This window comes from Ochotona curzoniae, unplaced genomic scaffold, assembly GCF_017591425.1.
Source record: "Ochotona curzoniae isolate NIBS_2020 unplaced genomic scaffold, NIBS_Ocur_1.0 contig_1, whole genome shotgun sequence".
In the NCBI taxonomy this organism is placed as follows: domain Eukaryota; kingdom Metazoa; phylum Chordata; class Mammalia; order Lagomorpha; family Ochotonidae; genus Ochotona; species Ochotona curzoniae.
In genome coordinates, this window is record NW_024464918.1 from 39,885,442 (window position 1) to 39,902,231 (window position 16,790).

At 56.5% G+C, this 16,790-nt stretch overlaps 1 protein-coding gene across 1 annotated transcript in view; it reads left to right on the top strand.

Annotated features, from left to right (window-relative positions):
* The window catches only part of ERGIC1 (endoplasmic reticulum-golgi intermediate compartment 1), a 91,869-nt gene that overhangs the window by 66,572 nt on the left and 8,507 nt on the right, over nt 1-16,790 (top strand). Inside the window, exons 7-10 of the mRNA XM_040974653.1 lie at nt 690-794; nt 4,535-4,595; nt 10,129-10,229; nt 12,381-12,503. Of these exons, the coding sequence (XP_040830587.1) occupies nt 690-794; nt 4,535-4,595; nt 10,129-10,229; nt 12,381-12,503 (390 nt within the window). The remainder of the gene's footprint in view (nt 1-689; nt 795-4,534; nt 4,596-10,128; nt 10,230-12,380; nt 12,504-16,790) is intronic.

A 16,790-nucleotide genomic window follows, 5' to 3' on the forward strand; every position in this document is an offset into this window, starting at 1 on the left:
CACTCCTGGTCGAGCCAGTGACCGTCCTCATCCATGTGTCTGGGGCAGTGCGCATCCTTCGGGGTCTGCTGGGCTGCTGTGTGGCCCATCATCCCCAGACCTGGCACTGCTGGGTCCGAGCACCAGTGTGCGGAAGGAATATATGCAAAGCAAGCAGAAGTTCAAATGCAAACTGCCCTTGACGTGGGACCTTTCCAAGTGTCTCTACTGCCCTGGCCTTGAGCGTGTTTTTCTGTAAAATTGGAACTGTTGCAGACCATAATGTAATTTATTCAGCCAGCATTGGGTGGCATTGGACATCCGCGCCAGGCCAGGGCCTGGGAAAAGGCAGACACGATTCCCTGCTAGTGTGGAGTTGTATTTTAAGACAAAGAAGGCCAAGGTCAGGACAAAGCAGCAGGTGGCACTCAGTCCTTTAGCCAGAAAAGGTGCCCATGGGACCCCCAGAATCCACAGGGGTTGTGGGGGAAGCAGGGAAGCAGTACCACTTCCAGTCCTAGCTTCATGGCCCACCTTCCGAGTGTACTGTATGTGCACTCTCCCACTGGAGAGGCCCAGCGAGGTGCAGTGACTCCCTGGAAGTCACATGTTTGGAAATAATCCCAGCTGGGCCTGTCCTGTGGATCACACAGCCTCTACACACCGGAACAGCCACCAAGACTCCTGACACCTATGTCCCCTCTCCCCAGGTCCCTGGCAATTTCCATGTGTCCACACACAGTGCCACGGCCCAACCACAGAACCCGGATATGACGCATGTCATCCACAAGCTCTCCTTTGGGGACACACTACAGGTGAGCAGGTGACACTGGTGGGTGGCATGGCCGGGGTGAGCATGCGGGGGGGCCGCATCACTGGGGGCTCCTTGTCCTCCCTGGACATGCAGAGATGCCACCCTCTCTGGCCTTGTTACCACATCTGGAGTGCAGTGTGTGGTCATGCACCAGGCTTGCAGGCTTGGGGCGCAGGATTGAGCAAAGGCTTGCTTTTCACAAGGCAGTACTCAATACTGCTTTTTCTGTGTGAGGGAAGGCTTAAGAAGTGGGTAGCAGGACCCCCTTTTGCAGATGAGGGGATGGGCCTTAGGATAGCATCTTTCCAGGGGCCCCAGCAGGTGTGTCTGATGCAGTTCAGCCCACTCCCCTCCATGGCTGTCTGCGTTTGTTTTCTGTTGCTGTAACTGAAACCCACTGACTGCCAGAAACTGATCAGGAACAGTTTATGAGGCAGGCGTTTGGCCTTGCACAGGAGGCACCTGTAGGCGCCCTCATCCCACATCTACACCTGGCTCTGGCCCCTGACCCCTGGCTCCAGCCTCCTGGTAATGCAGACACTGGGAGAGTTTCTGACTCCCAGCTCAGGCCCAGCCACTGCAGGGGTGTGGGGAGTAAACCTACAAGGAGGCAGGCTCTCTGTCTCTCTCTCCTGCTGTCTCCTGGTGTTTCTCTGCCTCTCGCATGAGCACAGGGCTGCATTCATGTTGCTGCTGGTTACAGAGGCTGGGAAGCCCAGGCACATGATGCCAGTGAGAACATTGTATTGCTTCCTGGCGTGACAGAGGGCATTTCCTCCTGGGCCAAGCAAGCAAGCCACTCCCATGATAACATCTTCATCTGCTAGTCCATGAATGGATTCATCAGGTTGTGAAGTCAGAGCCTTCCCTGGCCCCCCGGGCATTGCCCCTAAATCCCACCTCTCAAATGCTGTTAAGCTCCCAACACATGCATTCTGGGGGACACTCTTGCACCTCAGTGTTCTCTGTGAGATGCTGTGAGATGCAGCTCCTGCTGAAAGATGGAATCTGAGGGTCCTTGTTGTGCTGCAGGTGGCCATGTTGGCAGGTGCCGCTGCCAGCTTCCTGCCCTGTAAGCAGGGGCCCTGGGTTCTTTGCTATAAACACACAGCAGAGAAACCAAATTTTTCTTTAATGATTTACTTGTATATAATAAGATACAGATTGGGGCTTGGAGAGAGATCAAGACTCAAATGAGTGCACCAGTCAGGGCTGGGTCAGACCAGAAAGATTTAGGAGCTCCATCCAGGTCTTCCATGGGCTTGAGGGGCCACCTTCGTCCGCCTTCCCAGGCCCATCGACAGAAAGCTAGATTGGAAGCAGAGCAGTCAGGGTGTGAACTGGAGCTCCAGTGGGAGATGCCTGCCTCATGAAGGGCCCTTCAGCCACTGAGCCACAACCCTGACCCATCAAAGGACCAATCATTTGCCGCCTGTCTCCTACCAGCTTTGGGGTGGCGGTGGGAATTGCTCTTCTCTTACGTCTCTACCCCCTACAGCAGGTCCAGGCTGAATGTAAATTCCATCGCTCGAGGTTGGAGGCTCCCCACCCCTCCCTGACCCCCTGGGTCCTAGCCCAAGCCTTGTTTTAGATTATGCACTTCCGGGTTCTGAGGTGGCTTGGGACAGGGCGCCCTCCTGTGTGCGTGGTGGGGGATACTGAGGCTCAGTGGCACACCCCAAGGCCCCACAGTTCCCTTCTGAGTGGCACAGGCAGGGTCTGAACCAAGCCTCTGCCCCACCCTACACCTTCAGCACAGCAAGCTCGGGACAGCTCCAGGCTGCGTGGCAATTCTCACGTGGAGGGCAGAGTTGTAGCTGATGAAGGATAGTGCATCAGAGAGATGTTGGGGTCGTGTGGAGCCACCCAGCTGAAGCCAGGGCTGTCTGGCTCTGCCTCTCCCCTTCCCTGTGCTTCCATCATCTGACTTGGGTGCTGTGCTTGGTGTGCCATGTCCTACGATTACTGTGCTGGATAACAACAGGAGGTGGGGTCTCCCTCACCCCAGGGAAGACAAGAGGCGAATATGAACAGGATATCATGGAGCAAGGGAGCCACAGAGTCCTGCACAAGGATGCTGGCCTTGGGAACTGCCCCCACCTTCAGCCTGGGTAATTGGGAGAGGGGCTCCCAGAGAAAGTGACAGCTCAGCCAGTCCCTGAGGATCAGGAGGATTGGGGGCCAGGAAAGCGTCCCAGGCAGTGGGGTCTCAAACAGCAGCCCCCTCCTCCCCTCCTGAGTTCCATTCAACAGATCACAATCATGGTTCTTTGAGAGAAAAGGAGCAGCAGGTGTCTGAGCCCAGAGGATGCTGTGGGCTGGAGACAGAAGAAGGCTTTTGCAAGCAGTTTTTGGTCATGCACCAGGCTTGAACAGGATGCAGAAGTACCTGCTAGAGGGGGCAGCTGCAGCCCCAAGCGTGGTCATGCCTCTAGAGGAAGTTGGCTTGCACAGAACCTAGGGAAGAACCCACACTTCCACCCATTGTCCATCCACCCACTTGGAACATTGTTCTGAGCACCTGCTGTGTGCTGGACCTTGCACATGCCCACTGGGGGAAGGCAGGTGTGGAGGGGGCAAGTGAATGTTGGATAAATGTGTGTGAAGGAATGGCCCTGCACCCAGGTGTCTAACCACCATGCTGGTGAGCTAGACAGCAAATCTTCCCCCGGGGTAGCAAAGGGGACTGTGTCCCAGGGCTGGCCAGGAACGTGCTCAGTATACAGCTGCCAGTGCGACAAGGATGCCCCAGCAGGTCACCTCTTGCTGCTTGCTTCCCCTGGAGTGGCCCTCTCTTGGAAGAGCCTGTCCCCACTCACCTCTCTAGTCCTACCTTCCTCCCTGTGTCCACAAGGAGCCTCTGACTGCCCCATGAGCGTCTAGGCTCAAGACCTTTGTGTGCGATGCTTGTCTGGTTAGCTTCCTGCTTTCTGAGAGCTTAGCATCACTTCCTCCAGGAAGTCCTCCAGAGTGTCTCATGCATTATTCACCAGGCCTGTGGGATGATGTTCCAGGTCCTCCAATAAGGGAGGTGTGTGTGGCTTTGTGCTCCGCGTCTTGAGGGTTCTTCACAAAGTTTATGGAAATGGAATTTACAGTGAGTTTACTTTGGTGTAAAAAGTGTTCAGTCCACACTTAGGGTTTTCATAACAGGCATTTTCCGTGAACTTTAAAAAAAAATTTTCTTTTTAAGAACATCTCCCTGTTATGTTAAGTATTCTCTTGCCCAACACTGTGTGTCCCAAGCAGACGCAGTGAGGAACTCCCATCCCCGCTCCTACAGGGGCTTCTGAGGGCTGGGGGGCTGGAGGGCTGGGGAAGCCTTTTCCTGAGGAGGAGCCACTACCCACCAGCTCCGTTTGCTGGGCATTTCTGCCAGGCTCCGTGGGAGGCATTCAGGCTTGGAGTCAGACCCAGACAGAGTTTGGTTCCGCCACTCCTCAGCTGCTGGACCCCCGAGCCTCTCTTTACCTTGGTTTACTCTTCTGTAAAATGGGCCCAGTGACTCACCAAGAGGAGCATTCAGTTAGTCGACAGGAAGTGGCCAGGACACAGTGGCTCACGGCAGGTGCTCAGGGTGGAAGGTAGCTTTTGCCCTTGAGGTGCCCAGCCCATACTGTCACTTGCTCTCCATCACTTCTCTATGAGACCAAGTGAGGACCTTAGAGCAGGCGGCCCCTCCCCCAGTCCCTGTGCCCAGGGTCAAACCTAGAAGTGACCTCGCCGTGTTTTCTCCCCCAGGTCCAGAATGTCCACGGAGCCTTCAATGCTTTGGGCGGTGCAGACAGGCTCAGCTCTAACCGTAAGTCCCCTCAGACTCTGCCGGGAACAGCCTCGGCCCCGTAGCTCCCTGTGCAGCACGCCAGCCCAGGGTGGGGAAGCAGGGATTAGGGCTGCTCAATGTCAAGGTGAGCACCAATCCCACCACTGGACTGGTAAAAAATGAGTTTCTCCCCATCTCCCGGGGAAGGGAAGATTAGCGTGTGGCTGGAAAGGCACACGTCATGCACAGGACTGCTGTCCGCCACGGCCATCAGCCTTACTGACAAGGCACTAGTCTGAGAGCTCGTGTGACTCCCATGGCCAGAGGCCATGTTGGTGGCAAGTCTCACTGCATGAGGACCCAGGAACTCGGTTGCAAGTAACCTGGTCCCCACAAACACACGTACCCTCCCGGCCTGGTCCCTCCCACCTGCCAGCGACCCCTCCCAGGGTCCTCTCTCTCCTGGACACCTCGTCAGTTGAAAGACATGGGGTCACCTCTCCACAGAGGCACAGATGCACACACACAGGTGCGTGCCCAGCCGGTGCCCAGGAAGCTGGCTGCCCACGCGTCCCTACCCATAGGACGGGTCTGCGGCCCAGGCTGCCTCTGTATTGCCGTCAGCCTTACCGGAGCCCACCTCTCCCACCCTGCAGGTCTCCTTACTGTTAGCACAAATCCACCTCTGCTCCCACCTTCAGGAACCCACCCCTCTGCGAGCTGCCCCTACGCCTCACTGACTGCACCTGTCTGCATCCCGTGACATCCTTGGCCGGAAGGCGTTTCCATTTTCCCAAGCACAGATGGCAGCTTGCTTCTGACCTGTGTGCTTGGCATTCTTCGATTCCAGCAGGCTTTTGTTGTTGTTGTGCTTACGTATTTATTGTTATTTATTTATGAAATGAAGAGAGAAAAAGAAAGATCCATCTTCCATGTGCTGGTTCACTCCTCCAAAATGGCCACCATGGCCAGGGCTGGGCCAGGTAGAAGCCAGGAGCCCGGAAGTCTGTCCAGGTCTCCTGTGTCTGGAATCAGGGTTCTCAAGCTCATGGGCCAATATCTGGTGCCTTCCCAGGCACGTGAGCAGGGAGCTGTAGTAAAAGCAGAGCAGCTTGCACTTGAACTAGCGCTCCTGTGGGATGCTGGTGTGGCAGGGGTCGTGTAACTTGGTGTGCCCTAACACCAGCCCATCCTGGCAGGGTCTGTACTTGTGGGTGTCACAGCCACCTTGTTGCCCTCAGCAACTCTGCTGTGCTTTCTGCGTGTGCTGTCTTGGCCAGGTTCCAGTCTTGTGCCACACAGCCCTGCTTCTGATGCATATGGGGTCTGCTCTGTGCAGTAGACAGAGTTCCTTTCCAGCCAGGTCCATGCCATTCCTGCTGCCTCCACTGACAGGCCACACACAACCTTGCTTGAATGTGAGCATCCGGGAACTAGCCAGAGAGGTGACTTCCCAGGGTGATGCAGTCCCTGTTCCCAGCTGTGCCAAGGTGGCCAGGGAGCTGTGCCAAGATGGCCAGGGCTCACTGCTCAGCTGTCGTGCTGGGGAAGCATCAGGCTACAAAGCTATGAGAACAGATAAGGGTGTGGGCAGAGATCTCGCCCACGATGGGGCTCATGCCAAAGACTGTCTCAGGCTGGCTCCAATGGAAAGGAAAAAGCATGCCATCAATCAAAAGCCAGGCACAAGCAGGGCTGGCTCCACGGCCCCAGTCCCACACTAGCCTTCCATCTTTGTAGTCCCTCCACCCCTAGGTCTTCCTGTAGGCAGTGCTGCTTGTCATTCAGGCCCTAGCACAAGCGCCACCACCTCAGCGAAGTTCTCGCTGACTACCTTTTTTTCTTTTTAAAGATTATTTGTTTTTATTGGAAAGGCAGATCAGATTTACAGAAAGATCTTCCATCTGCTGGTTCACTCCCCAAGTAGCTACAATGGCCAGAGCTGAGCCAATCCTAAGCCAGGAGACAGGAGCTCCTTCTGGGTCTTCCACGTGGGTGCAGGAGCCCAAGCACTTGGGCTGTCCTCTACTGCTTTCCTAGACCTCAAGCAGGGATCTGGATGGGAAGTGGAGCAGCCGGGACACTATCCAGTGCTCATATGGGATCCTGGCACTTGCAAGATGAGAATTGAGCCATCCCGCTAGGCCTCTGACCACCTCTGTGACGTGACCCTGCTCCCAGGAACACTCCTGCTTGCCCTCCTTGGCGTGCAGCCCCTGTTTTGTGCCCACTGAGCTTTCACCCCAATGCAGACATAAGTGTCCTTCACCTCCAGTCCAGGTACTCGGCCTTGCCCTGGGCTCTGTCCCCAGCTCCTCTCACTTTCTGCATCTGTCAAGTGGGGCAAATCCTCCTCACCCACGGCCTGGACGTAGGTAAAACTGAGAGCTGTGTAAATGGTTACGGACGCCGACCAGGTGTGCCATGGGCGCTCAGGAAATGACAGCCACCAGGTTCGCAGGTCCGAGATATCCTGGGGCAGAATCTAAGGCGGATCATGTGTGTGTGACATGGTCCTCTGTGACGTGGAGCCGGATGCTGTCACTGGATGGAAATAAGCTCATCACTCACAGATGTCACCCACCGCACGTGAGCGCACACGAGAGCTTCGGGAAAGTTCATGGAATAGGCATGTTAGGAAAAAGTGGATTTGAGAATTTTCTGCACCAAAATTACCCTGCCCCCTTAATCTGGTTTTCTAAGTTTATTTGCAAAGCAGAGACAGACAGAGAACAGCCTGTTCTCTGTGTCCCCATGGAATGCCCACAACAACCAAAGCTGGACCAAACAGAAGCCAGCCTCCGGGGCAGCAGTGCAGGTCTCCCCTGCGAGTGGCAGGACCCAGCCTCGAATGCCAGCCTGGGCACTGTGATCCGGAATGCTGGCATCCAGACATGCTCTCCGCCATTACGCCAGTTAACACTTTTCCCACCAACTTTCATTTGTGAGGGCCAGACAGTGCTCCATTCGGCTCCATCACTCCTCTCCCCCGCAATCCCCACACTGGCCAGTAGAGGGGCGCTGAGCTGCAGCCCGGAGCCAAGGAATCCATCCAGATCTCCCACCTGGGTGACAGTCCATGGCTGGTGCCATCCCCACTGCCTCCTGGGGTGTACACTTACAGGGAGCTGGAGCCGGGCAGCAGCCAGGCACCCTGACAAGGGGCACAAGCATTTCAACAGCTCCAATACTCCCACCTTGGGATGAACCCTCACGCATGCAGGCTGCTGGTTTAAAGATGGAGGAGCAGTGAAGCTGCCGTTTGGGGCCCCTGGCATGCCATCTCCACCTGCTTGGTTCAAGGGCTGGCTGCCTGCTGATGCGTGGCACGGGAGGGGGCAGCAGTAATGGCCACCTCCATGGGAGACACGCAGGTTGAGTTGCAGGCTCCTGGCTTTGGCCTGGCCCAGATCTGGCTGTTGCAGACATGCGGGAAGTGAACCAGCATTGGGAGTGTTCTCTCTCCATCTCTCTTCTTCCTTGTGCAAAAAGTACTGCAACTGGGATTCAGGAATCATTCATCCTTCCCGGCTACCACATCTCTCCCTAGAGCAGCAGGCACAGGGCATGGGTTTCCAGGGCAGTTCAAGGGTTCGAAGCCTCAGCCTCACCCTGCCTGGTAGGAGCCCCTCACGGCCCATCCCATCCCCCTGTTCCCGGGGAGCAGGTAAAGGCGTGTGCCTCCAATCGGAGCAGTGGCTGAGCTCTGAGAACCACCCTGGGGTCTCTGGGTCCCCAGCTACAGGGCTTGGGCAGGCATTCAGGGACGTCACCTCCCAACAGTGCAGGAATCAGCAGTGTACCTTCCCGAGATGGGCTGTCTGCAGGAAGAGGCTGACGGGACATGTCAGGGCCTAGAATGTTCTCTCCCTGCCCACCCTTCTTACACATCCAAGGACCCAGGTCGGTGGGAGAAGGACTGAAGCCTGCAGGAGTGAATTTCCACAGTGTTTGACATAAAATTCTGTGGCTCCTGACTCGAGAATCCAGCAAGGGAAAACAAAAGAATAGACAGGTTTGAGGCTCTTAGCATCCCAGCAGGCTCCAGCAGGCCGTGGCGGCCGTAGGCCCACAGTGTCCCAGCATCTGATCCTGCGTACCTCATGCTTATCAGCAGCTGATTCATCCATTCATGCCCCTTGTGCAGTCATCTTCCTCCTCTTCCCCCCGTTCATTCATCCAGGAAGTGCTTGCTAAGGTCCACGCTGTACCAGGCCCCGTGCAGGGCCCTGGGGACTGCGGATGAGTAAGCCCTGCCCTCCCCCGCCCCCTACCGCCACTCAGGGCAGAGAGAGCTGCAGGGGAACGTGAAAGAGCATGGGGAGGGAGCAAGCCGTTGATCCATTCTTTGCAGAGGTGGATTTTCTGCTGGGTGGGCTCTGTCCTTTCAAAACACACAAACCTGGGGACAAGGCAGGCCGCCACTTGGGGCTCCCACCTGTCATATTGGAGTACCCGGGTTCGAGTCCTCACTCCACTTTGATGGCGGCTTGCTGATGACACGGCACCCTGGGAGGCGGCAAGTGATGGCTCGGTGTCTGGGCCCCTGCCACCCACGTGGGAGGCCCGGATGGAGTTCTGGCTGCAGGCTCTAACCAGCCTGTTGTGGACCTCTGGAAAGTAAACCAGAAGATGGGATATTGTTCTGTGTGTGTGTGTGTGTGTGTGTGTGTGTGTGTGTGTGTGTGTACGTCTTTGCCTTTCAAATGCAAAAGGGAAATAGATTTTTAAAAAAGGAGAGAGCCAAATCAATTCATTTCCTTTTTTTTAAAGATTTATTTATTTATTTTTATTACAAAATCAGATATATAGAGAGGAGGAGAGACAGAGAGGAAGATCTTCCATCCGATGATTCACTCCCCAAGTGACCACAACAGCCGGTGCTGCTCCGATCCGAAGTCGGGAACCCGGAACCTCTTCCAGGTCTCCCACGCGGGTGTAGGGTCCTAAAGCTCTGGGCCGTCCTCAACTGCTTTCCCAGGCCACAAGCAGGGAGCTGGATGGGAAGTGGGGCCTCTGGGATTAGAACCAGCGCCCATATGGGATCATGACGTGTTCAAGGCGAGGACTTTAGCCACTAAACCGTGCCGCCGGGCCCGACTCAGTTCATTTCCAAAGCACAAATGCTCAGACAACACCAGGAGGTGCCTAATGCAATGGGACCCTTGTCAAACACTGTCTGTTGCCGCCCAGCACTTGGGGGCCTCTCCCCGAGTCCCTCTTCTCTCTGCCCACGTGTGTCTGCCGAGACTGTCTTCCCCAGCCACAAAACAGGCTCTGCTTACGCTCCCTTGTCTGGGTTCCTTAATCACCATCCCCACCCCCCCACGAGTCCTGTCCCAGCAGCCCCTCTACTGGCAGCCACTGGGCCACCCACCAGCAGTGTTTTAGTCTCAGAGATGGTGCAGGAGGAAGGATCCTGGCAGTGGGGGTCTCACAGCACCCCACCCCATTTCTGCACGAAGAGGTCAAGATCTGTCTAGTGGGGAGCAGTGGACACCGAGCCCCCTAGATATGACCGTCGGGCAGGCTGTGTCCCCCTCGTCTTCACCTTGCTGTGTCCTTCCCACAGCCCTGGCCTCCCACGACTACATCCTGAAGATCGTGCCCACCGTGTACGAGGACAAGAGCGGCAAGCAGCGGTACTCCTACCAGTACACAGTGGCCAACAAGGTGCGCTGGGCTGGGAGGGCGAGTCCAGCCGTGTGCAACCGCGCCCTCTGCTGGCCCAGAGTGGAGGTGCCGGCTGGCTGCGTCCGCACCCTCTGTCCCAGTTCCTGAAGTGGAGACCACAGTCCCTGCCGTCCTGTTGATCTGAGTCAGTGTGAGATATTCTGACCTGGTCTGTTTGAGAGAGAGCAGGTGGGGAGCCTTCCCCATGGGCGCCGTGGCTGCACACGGCTCCTTGGGTGCTGCACACGGCTCCCTGGGTCTTGCACACGCAGCCCCTCTGCTGGCTAGCCCACCACAGCGCCTTGCAAGCAGAGAGCTTTGTGTAAGTCACAAGTCTGTAGCTCCCACCAGGCTGACTTGTTTGACTCGCAGTCCATTGGCAAGGATGCCCCAGCACCCCGCCTCCCCACAAGCATTGGCTGGACCCCCGTGAGAGGCAGGACTTGGCCAGATTGAGTACCAGGACCCTCCTCCTCTCGTCCTGGGGCTGCCCGAACCCTCTGTGAGAGACCCTCATAGCTGTCGCAGCACTGGGGGGGTGGGAAGAGCTGCCGCTGACCGAGGCCACCCTCCCGGGGTCCCTGCTCGGCTCTCTGCCTCCATCAGCTTTCTCAGTTGCTGTGTCAGCAGTGCCGACACTGGGGCACTAGTTGTCCCTGCTGTCCCAAATGTGCCCCTTGAGGCACTGGAAGTGGGGAGGGGTCCCAGAGCTAGGACAGTGACCCAAGGAGGAGGAATGTGAGACGCCCACACCCTCCAGAGGCTGTGGCCTGTTAGCCACATCACCTGCGTGCTCTGAACCAGGCGCTGCTGGGTCTGTCCCCCCAGGGAGCCGCTGTCCATTAAGTGACAGGCATCTACACTAGAGGGGTGTGCAGGTGCCACCCTGATAGGAGACCCGAGGGCATCTCGTGGTAACTGTACCGCTGGGAGGACACAGGCGCAACCTGAGCAGGAAGAGCCGGGGCACCAGGATCACATCTTTACTGTCCCTTGCCGCCTGCGTGCCTCAGTGGTCCCATCTGTAAAATAGGGACAGTACCCCCTGCTTTTCAGATGTGCCGAGCCCACCGAGGAGGCTCTGGTGTGGAGGCAGGGAGGTGACAAGCTGATGTGGATGCTACTTGTCCCCAGCCTTTGCTCCCTGCAGCAGCTCCGGAGGAGACCCAGGCTGTTCCCATCCCATCTCTGGAGAAAGGAGTCGTCTTCACTCCAGGCTCCTTCCTGCCCGCTCCTGCCCCCCAGGCTTTGGCAGGGCCCCAGGCAGCCAGAACAGCTCACTTGGCATTCTTAAGGGACAACCCTGGTCCCAGCCTGCCCAGGGAGCAAGCAACAACTGCCCAGGCAGGACTTCAGGTGTCAGTGCCATCCCCAGGGGCAGCTGGAAGTGCCTGGGCCCAGCCACTGGGGCTCGCGGCACCCTGGCAGCTGGATTTGCCCTCCAGTTGCTGTGGACAAGTGGGTGCAGCCCCAGAGGTTTCCAGTGCCGACTTGGAGAGAGTCCATGGGCAGTCCCTGGGGATTGAGGGCCCGGTCCAGGGGCCTAGTGGTCACAGCCCCAGAGCACCCCTTCCATCCTTGCTGCGTGCTTTCTCTGGAAGGCCCTCCCACGCTCACACTCACATACATGCAGCGGCCCGAGCTCCTGCTGGCCTGCCGTGGGCTGCGTGCATCTCCCAGGTGCCCCCGGGGACAGCTGGACGTCCAGCCTCAGCCCTGCCTGTCCTGCTCCAGACTCTGACCCCCTCCAGGGAAGAAACTTGCTCAACTTCAGGGTCCCCAGCAGCAGGCAGCATGGCAGAGGTGTGCCTGGATTAAAGGGGCATGGGAGAGGGAACACAGACCTTTCTTCAGGCCAAGTTGGAAGCCATGTTGCCTGCTATAGCTCTGTGCATCCATATGCATTTGGATACAGGTGCCACTTCCAGTGTGCAAGGTCAGTTTCCAAATAACCATGGGTGGTCCAGTACGCCCCTAGTGGTGTTGCCCACCTGAGCGTGTGGATGGCAAAATCTAGGGGCAGGAAAGACCATGAGAGGGACCAGTGGAGCCTGGCTCCATTGGGGAAGAGGGTGGCTTCCAATCCCCAACCCCCAGGATATACAACCTGGGCCTCTGACATCTGACCTTGCCGTCCCTCCCTCCTGCCAGGAGTACGTCGCCTACAGCCACACGGGCCGAATCATCCCGGCCATCTGGTTCCGCTATGACCTGAGCCCCATCACGGTCAAGTACACAGAGAGACGGCAGCCACTGTACAGGTTCATCACCACGGTGAGTGTCCCGGAGTACCTGCTCTCACCAAGGCCAGGCTGGGTGGGGGCTTAGCCTGTCAGTGTCAAGGAGATATCGTAGGGAGGAGAGAGGAATACCATTTAATCCTGAAGCAAATCGCTGGGCTGGGCTTGACAGTTTTCTCTCGTAGAAGTCATTCTTGGACACATTGATCCTTCACTATAAAGACATCTTATAGTGAAGACTTTACTCGCTAGCCTTTTTAACCTGTGCCTAATATACAAAGACAGCTGCTCACACGCTCAGGATTTTTTCTTTCCTTCTTGCCTGATTTTTTTTTTTCTTTTTCACCTTTTATCTGTTCTTTTTTATGTTGTTTTCTCTTCCTTCTCATCCAGTTATCTCAAAGATACCTTGCACTGGGTGTCACTTGCCTTTCCTGCTCTGTCACCATGATGGGTTTCTGGTCTCGTCTGCTCCGAGTGTCCCTGGAGTCAGAGCCGAGGGCCGGGCTGCCGTGCTTCGGACAATAGACCCAGGAGACGTGGACGGAGCCAGAGCCGGCTGCTGTACCAGATTCCGAGTTTTTTCCCCCAATTGGAAGCTGAGGGCTAAACACAGCAGCTCTTTCCTCATACTGCTGATAATAACTCATGCTCTGTGCCCTTTCACTTTTTTTTAATGTTTATTTATTTTTATTGGAAAGGCAGATATACAGAGAAGAAGAGAGATAGAGAGGAAGATCTTCCATCCACTGATTCACTCCCCAAGCGACCGCAAGGCCAGAGCTGAGCTGATCCAAAGCCAGGAGCCAGGAACTTCTTCCAGGTCTCCCACATGCGGGTGCAGGGTCCCAAGGCTTTGGGCCGTTCCTCAACTGCTTTCCCAGGCCACAGGCAGGGAACTGGATGGAAAGTGAGGCTCCCATATGGGATCCCAGCACGTGCAAGGCAAGGGCTTTAGGCACTAGGCTATCACGCTGGGCCCGCTCTTTCACTTCTTGCTGCAAGTGGGTCTGTGTCTGTCAGGATGGTGTTCTAGAAGAGAAAGGACCCTGCTTTATGCTGCCTTTCTGGGTAGGGAGGACTCAGGCATGGCTGGATCCAGCAACAAAGTTCAGGAATGTGGCTGTCTGCATTTCCTTTGGTTTTGTTTTTATCGGCTTTCCTCTGGCTTCATTCTCAGAATATATCAGTAGAAATGGCTGCTTTTCTGGGAATTCCACCCCATGTGCCAGAAAGGGACACAAGCTTGTGGCTTGGGGGACCGGAGTGCTGCAGTTAGCCAGGCCTGAGCTGTACACCACACCTAGGGCCAAGCCAAGGCAGACCTCGAGGGTGGGATGGATGATACCCTCAGGAGAGAAGCTAGGGGCCTGTTCCTGGAAGGGGCAGGTGTCGAGGGCCAGGAGGCCTAGCAGGTGCTTGTGAGGGACCAGGCACCCATGTGCTGATTCTTTGTTTCATTAAAAAAAAAAAACCAAAAAAACATTTGATTTTTTTTTTTTTTTTATTGAAAAGGCAGTTACAGAGAGAAGGAGGAGCAGAGAGAAAGAGCTTCCATCCACTGGTTCCCTCCCCAAGTGGCTGCAGTGACCAGAGCTGAGCTGACCCAAAGCCAGAAGCCAGGAGCTTCTTCCAGGTCTCCCACACGGGTGCAGGAAGGTTTTGGGCCATCCAGGGCTGCTTTCCCAGGCCACACACAGGGAGCTGGATGGGAAGTGAAGTTGGGACACTGGTGCCATTATGGGATGCTGGCACTTCCAGGTAGAGAATTAGCCTTTTGAGCCACAGTGCCAGCCTTGTGTTTTTCCAGTTCTCCTCTGCATACCCACAAGCAGCCACAAACGGGCGCCCCAGTGCCTCCATGCCTGCAGGTATGTGGGTTCCGCAGAGGCTCTGGCACTGACAGCAGCAAAGAGTGCCCTCCCACCACACTCTTGTTGGCTGCAGTTCTGAATGTGCCAGGCCTGGTACTGGGCACAGGGATCGCCAAGGCAAACACGAGCTCTTGGGGTCGGGGGTGGTTATAAAATGAGGCTCAGAAAGGCTACAGAGCCTCTTTCAGCAGGTGAGGGACCCCCAATCAAGTGCAGGGGAGCCACTGACTGACAGAGCTGGGGGCCCTGGAAGCCACAAGGGAGTCCCCTTCTCTTGTCACCCAGGCCTCATGAGGCCTTTTTCTTCGCTTCCTCCTGGCTCTGCCCTGTCCACCTGCATACCACGTGGGCCAGGAACATCCCAGGCTCCTGCAGAGAGCTGCCCCACGTCGGCAACCCGACAGTATCTTGGAAGGCTCTCGGGGCCACCATCGTGGTGACCACAGTCACCGTGGGGTCAACTTTGAGTGAGGCAGCTGGCTGTCCCTGGCAAATGGCATCACTGGAGAGTTTCAAAGGCCCTTGTCACAAGGCTGCAGATGTGGGATGACGTTGGTACTAAGACACACACACACACACACAGCAGACCAGGGTGGGGCCGGGCTGGAGGCGGAGGCACCTGCTGTGGCTTCTGTGTCCCTCTTTGTAACATTGCACGCACTTGCGTGCCAAGCCCCTGCTCTCCAGACAGGGAGATCTGCAAATAGCTCCCCAGAGAGGTTGTTCCTGAAGAGGGGGCTTAGGGCACGTGGTCATGTGGGAGGCAGCTGTGGGTGGGCAGGAATGAGGAGAGGGCTGGGGTGTTCCCTGCCTGAACAGGTGGTCCTCCTGCACACTTGCAGGCGGGCTAGCCCTCTCTGTGCCATAGGGCTCCGTGGCTCAGTCCCACCTTGGGTGCTCTACCAGCAAGTGCCACCGCCAACTGCTGGCCAGCGCCCAAAGACTTGGGCCCTTCTGCTTGCTGCTCTCCCTCCCTCCCACGCCTGCACATTTGTGCCCTGGCACTTGCCCACACGCCCTGTGGGAGATAAGTGGGCCGTGCTGACAGATTGGCCAGCTTCAGAAGTGTCAGGTCACTTGCCCAGTGTGGTTTGCTTTATTTTGGTGGGGGTGGGGATAGCCAGAAGTCCCAAGGTCCTAAATTGAGGCCCATCTGGCAGGTTGTTTTTTTTTTTTCCTGGTTGGCTTTTATTATGTTATTTGTTGTATTTGGTTTGGGTTTTGTCTACCAAGAAGTACCAGGTGGCAGCGACATACTTGCGTTGAGTGGCTACTTAAAACCATGCCGGGAGCATCATGCAACTCCTTGAGTTCAAGTGGCAGCCAGAGCTAGCCCGGAAAAGAAGGAGGGTTGCCGCTCTCAGCCCCGCCCACCCACTCCCCACAGGCTTTCCTTAGTGGTGAAGTCATCCACAAACTCGAGATTGCACTTGACTGCAGTTGCCAGGGATGAACAAGACCTGCATGTGCCCTGCAGCCAGCCCAGGGCCCGGCCAGGACAGAGGTGCCCAGATTTGATTCAAGGGGCAGCTGCCTGAAGATGCGATAATAGGGGCTTTCCTTCTTAAACACCTGCTGTGGGCCAGGTCATCCCACACGAGTCCCCTGTGGCTCATCTCGGAGACCCTTTGAGGTGGGTGATCCTGCGGGGTGTGAGTTAAACTGAGGCTCAGAGAGGTGAAGAAATACATGCCACAGCACACAGCCAGTGAATGGCGAGGCTGGGGCTTAACTCCAGGGCCTGACCCCACATCATCCCCAGCCCCTCACTCTGGCTCAGGAGCTTCCATCTCCCCCACGTTTCCCCCCCCCACCACCCCCCCCCCCCCCCCCCCCCCGAGAATGGCTCTCCAGGGTATAGCCACAGCAGAGATACCCTGAGGTCCCAGAGCCCTTGGCAGAACATCAGGGTCCTTTGATCCAGTGACTTCCTTCCTGGGAGTCAGGAGGAAATTCCATAGCAGGCCACAAGGCAATGCCGTGAGCGTCCGTGGCGGAAGTCGGAACTCCCACTGTAGACCCACGCAGCAGCCGACTGGCTGGGTTGCATCTCAGTGCTTCTCCTTGGCCTTCTGTAAGCATCTTAGTGAGAAGAAAATGCAGCAAATGCTGCCGTGGGCGAGGCGGGGGTGCTAAGAAGAACTGATAGGAGATGAACTTGACTGTGGTCATACCTGTGACGATGGACTGAGTTGGGAAGGCCGCCGTGCCACCGCGGAAGGGAGCATGCTGGACTCGGCCCTCTGTCCCTGCCTGCCCCGCCCCATGCCTCCTTCCCTGGGCCTCTCCTGTGTGCACTGGGACCTCCAGCAAGGGTGGGCTCTGGCTGTCCCTGCTCTAGAGCAGCAGGGGATGATAACGAAGGGCTAAACTTGGGTTCCCCAAGGACCAGAACAGAACCCAAGTTAGGAATTTTATGGCTGTGATAAACTTCTGTTTGTCCATCC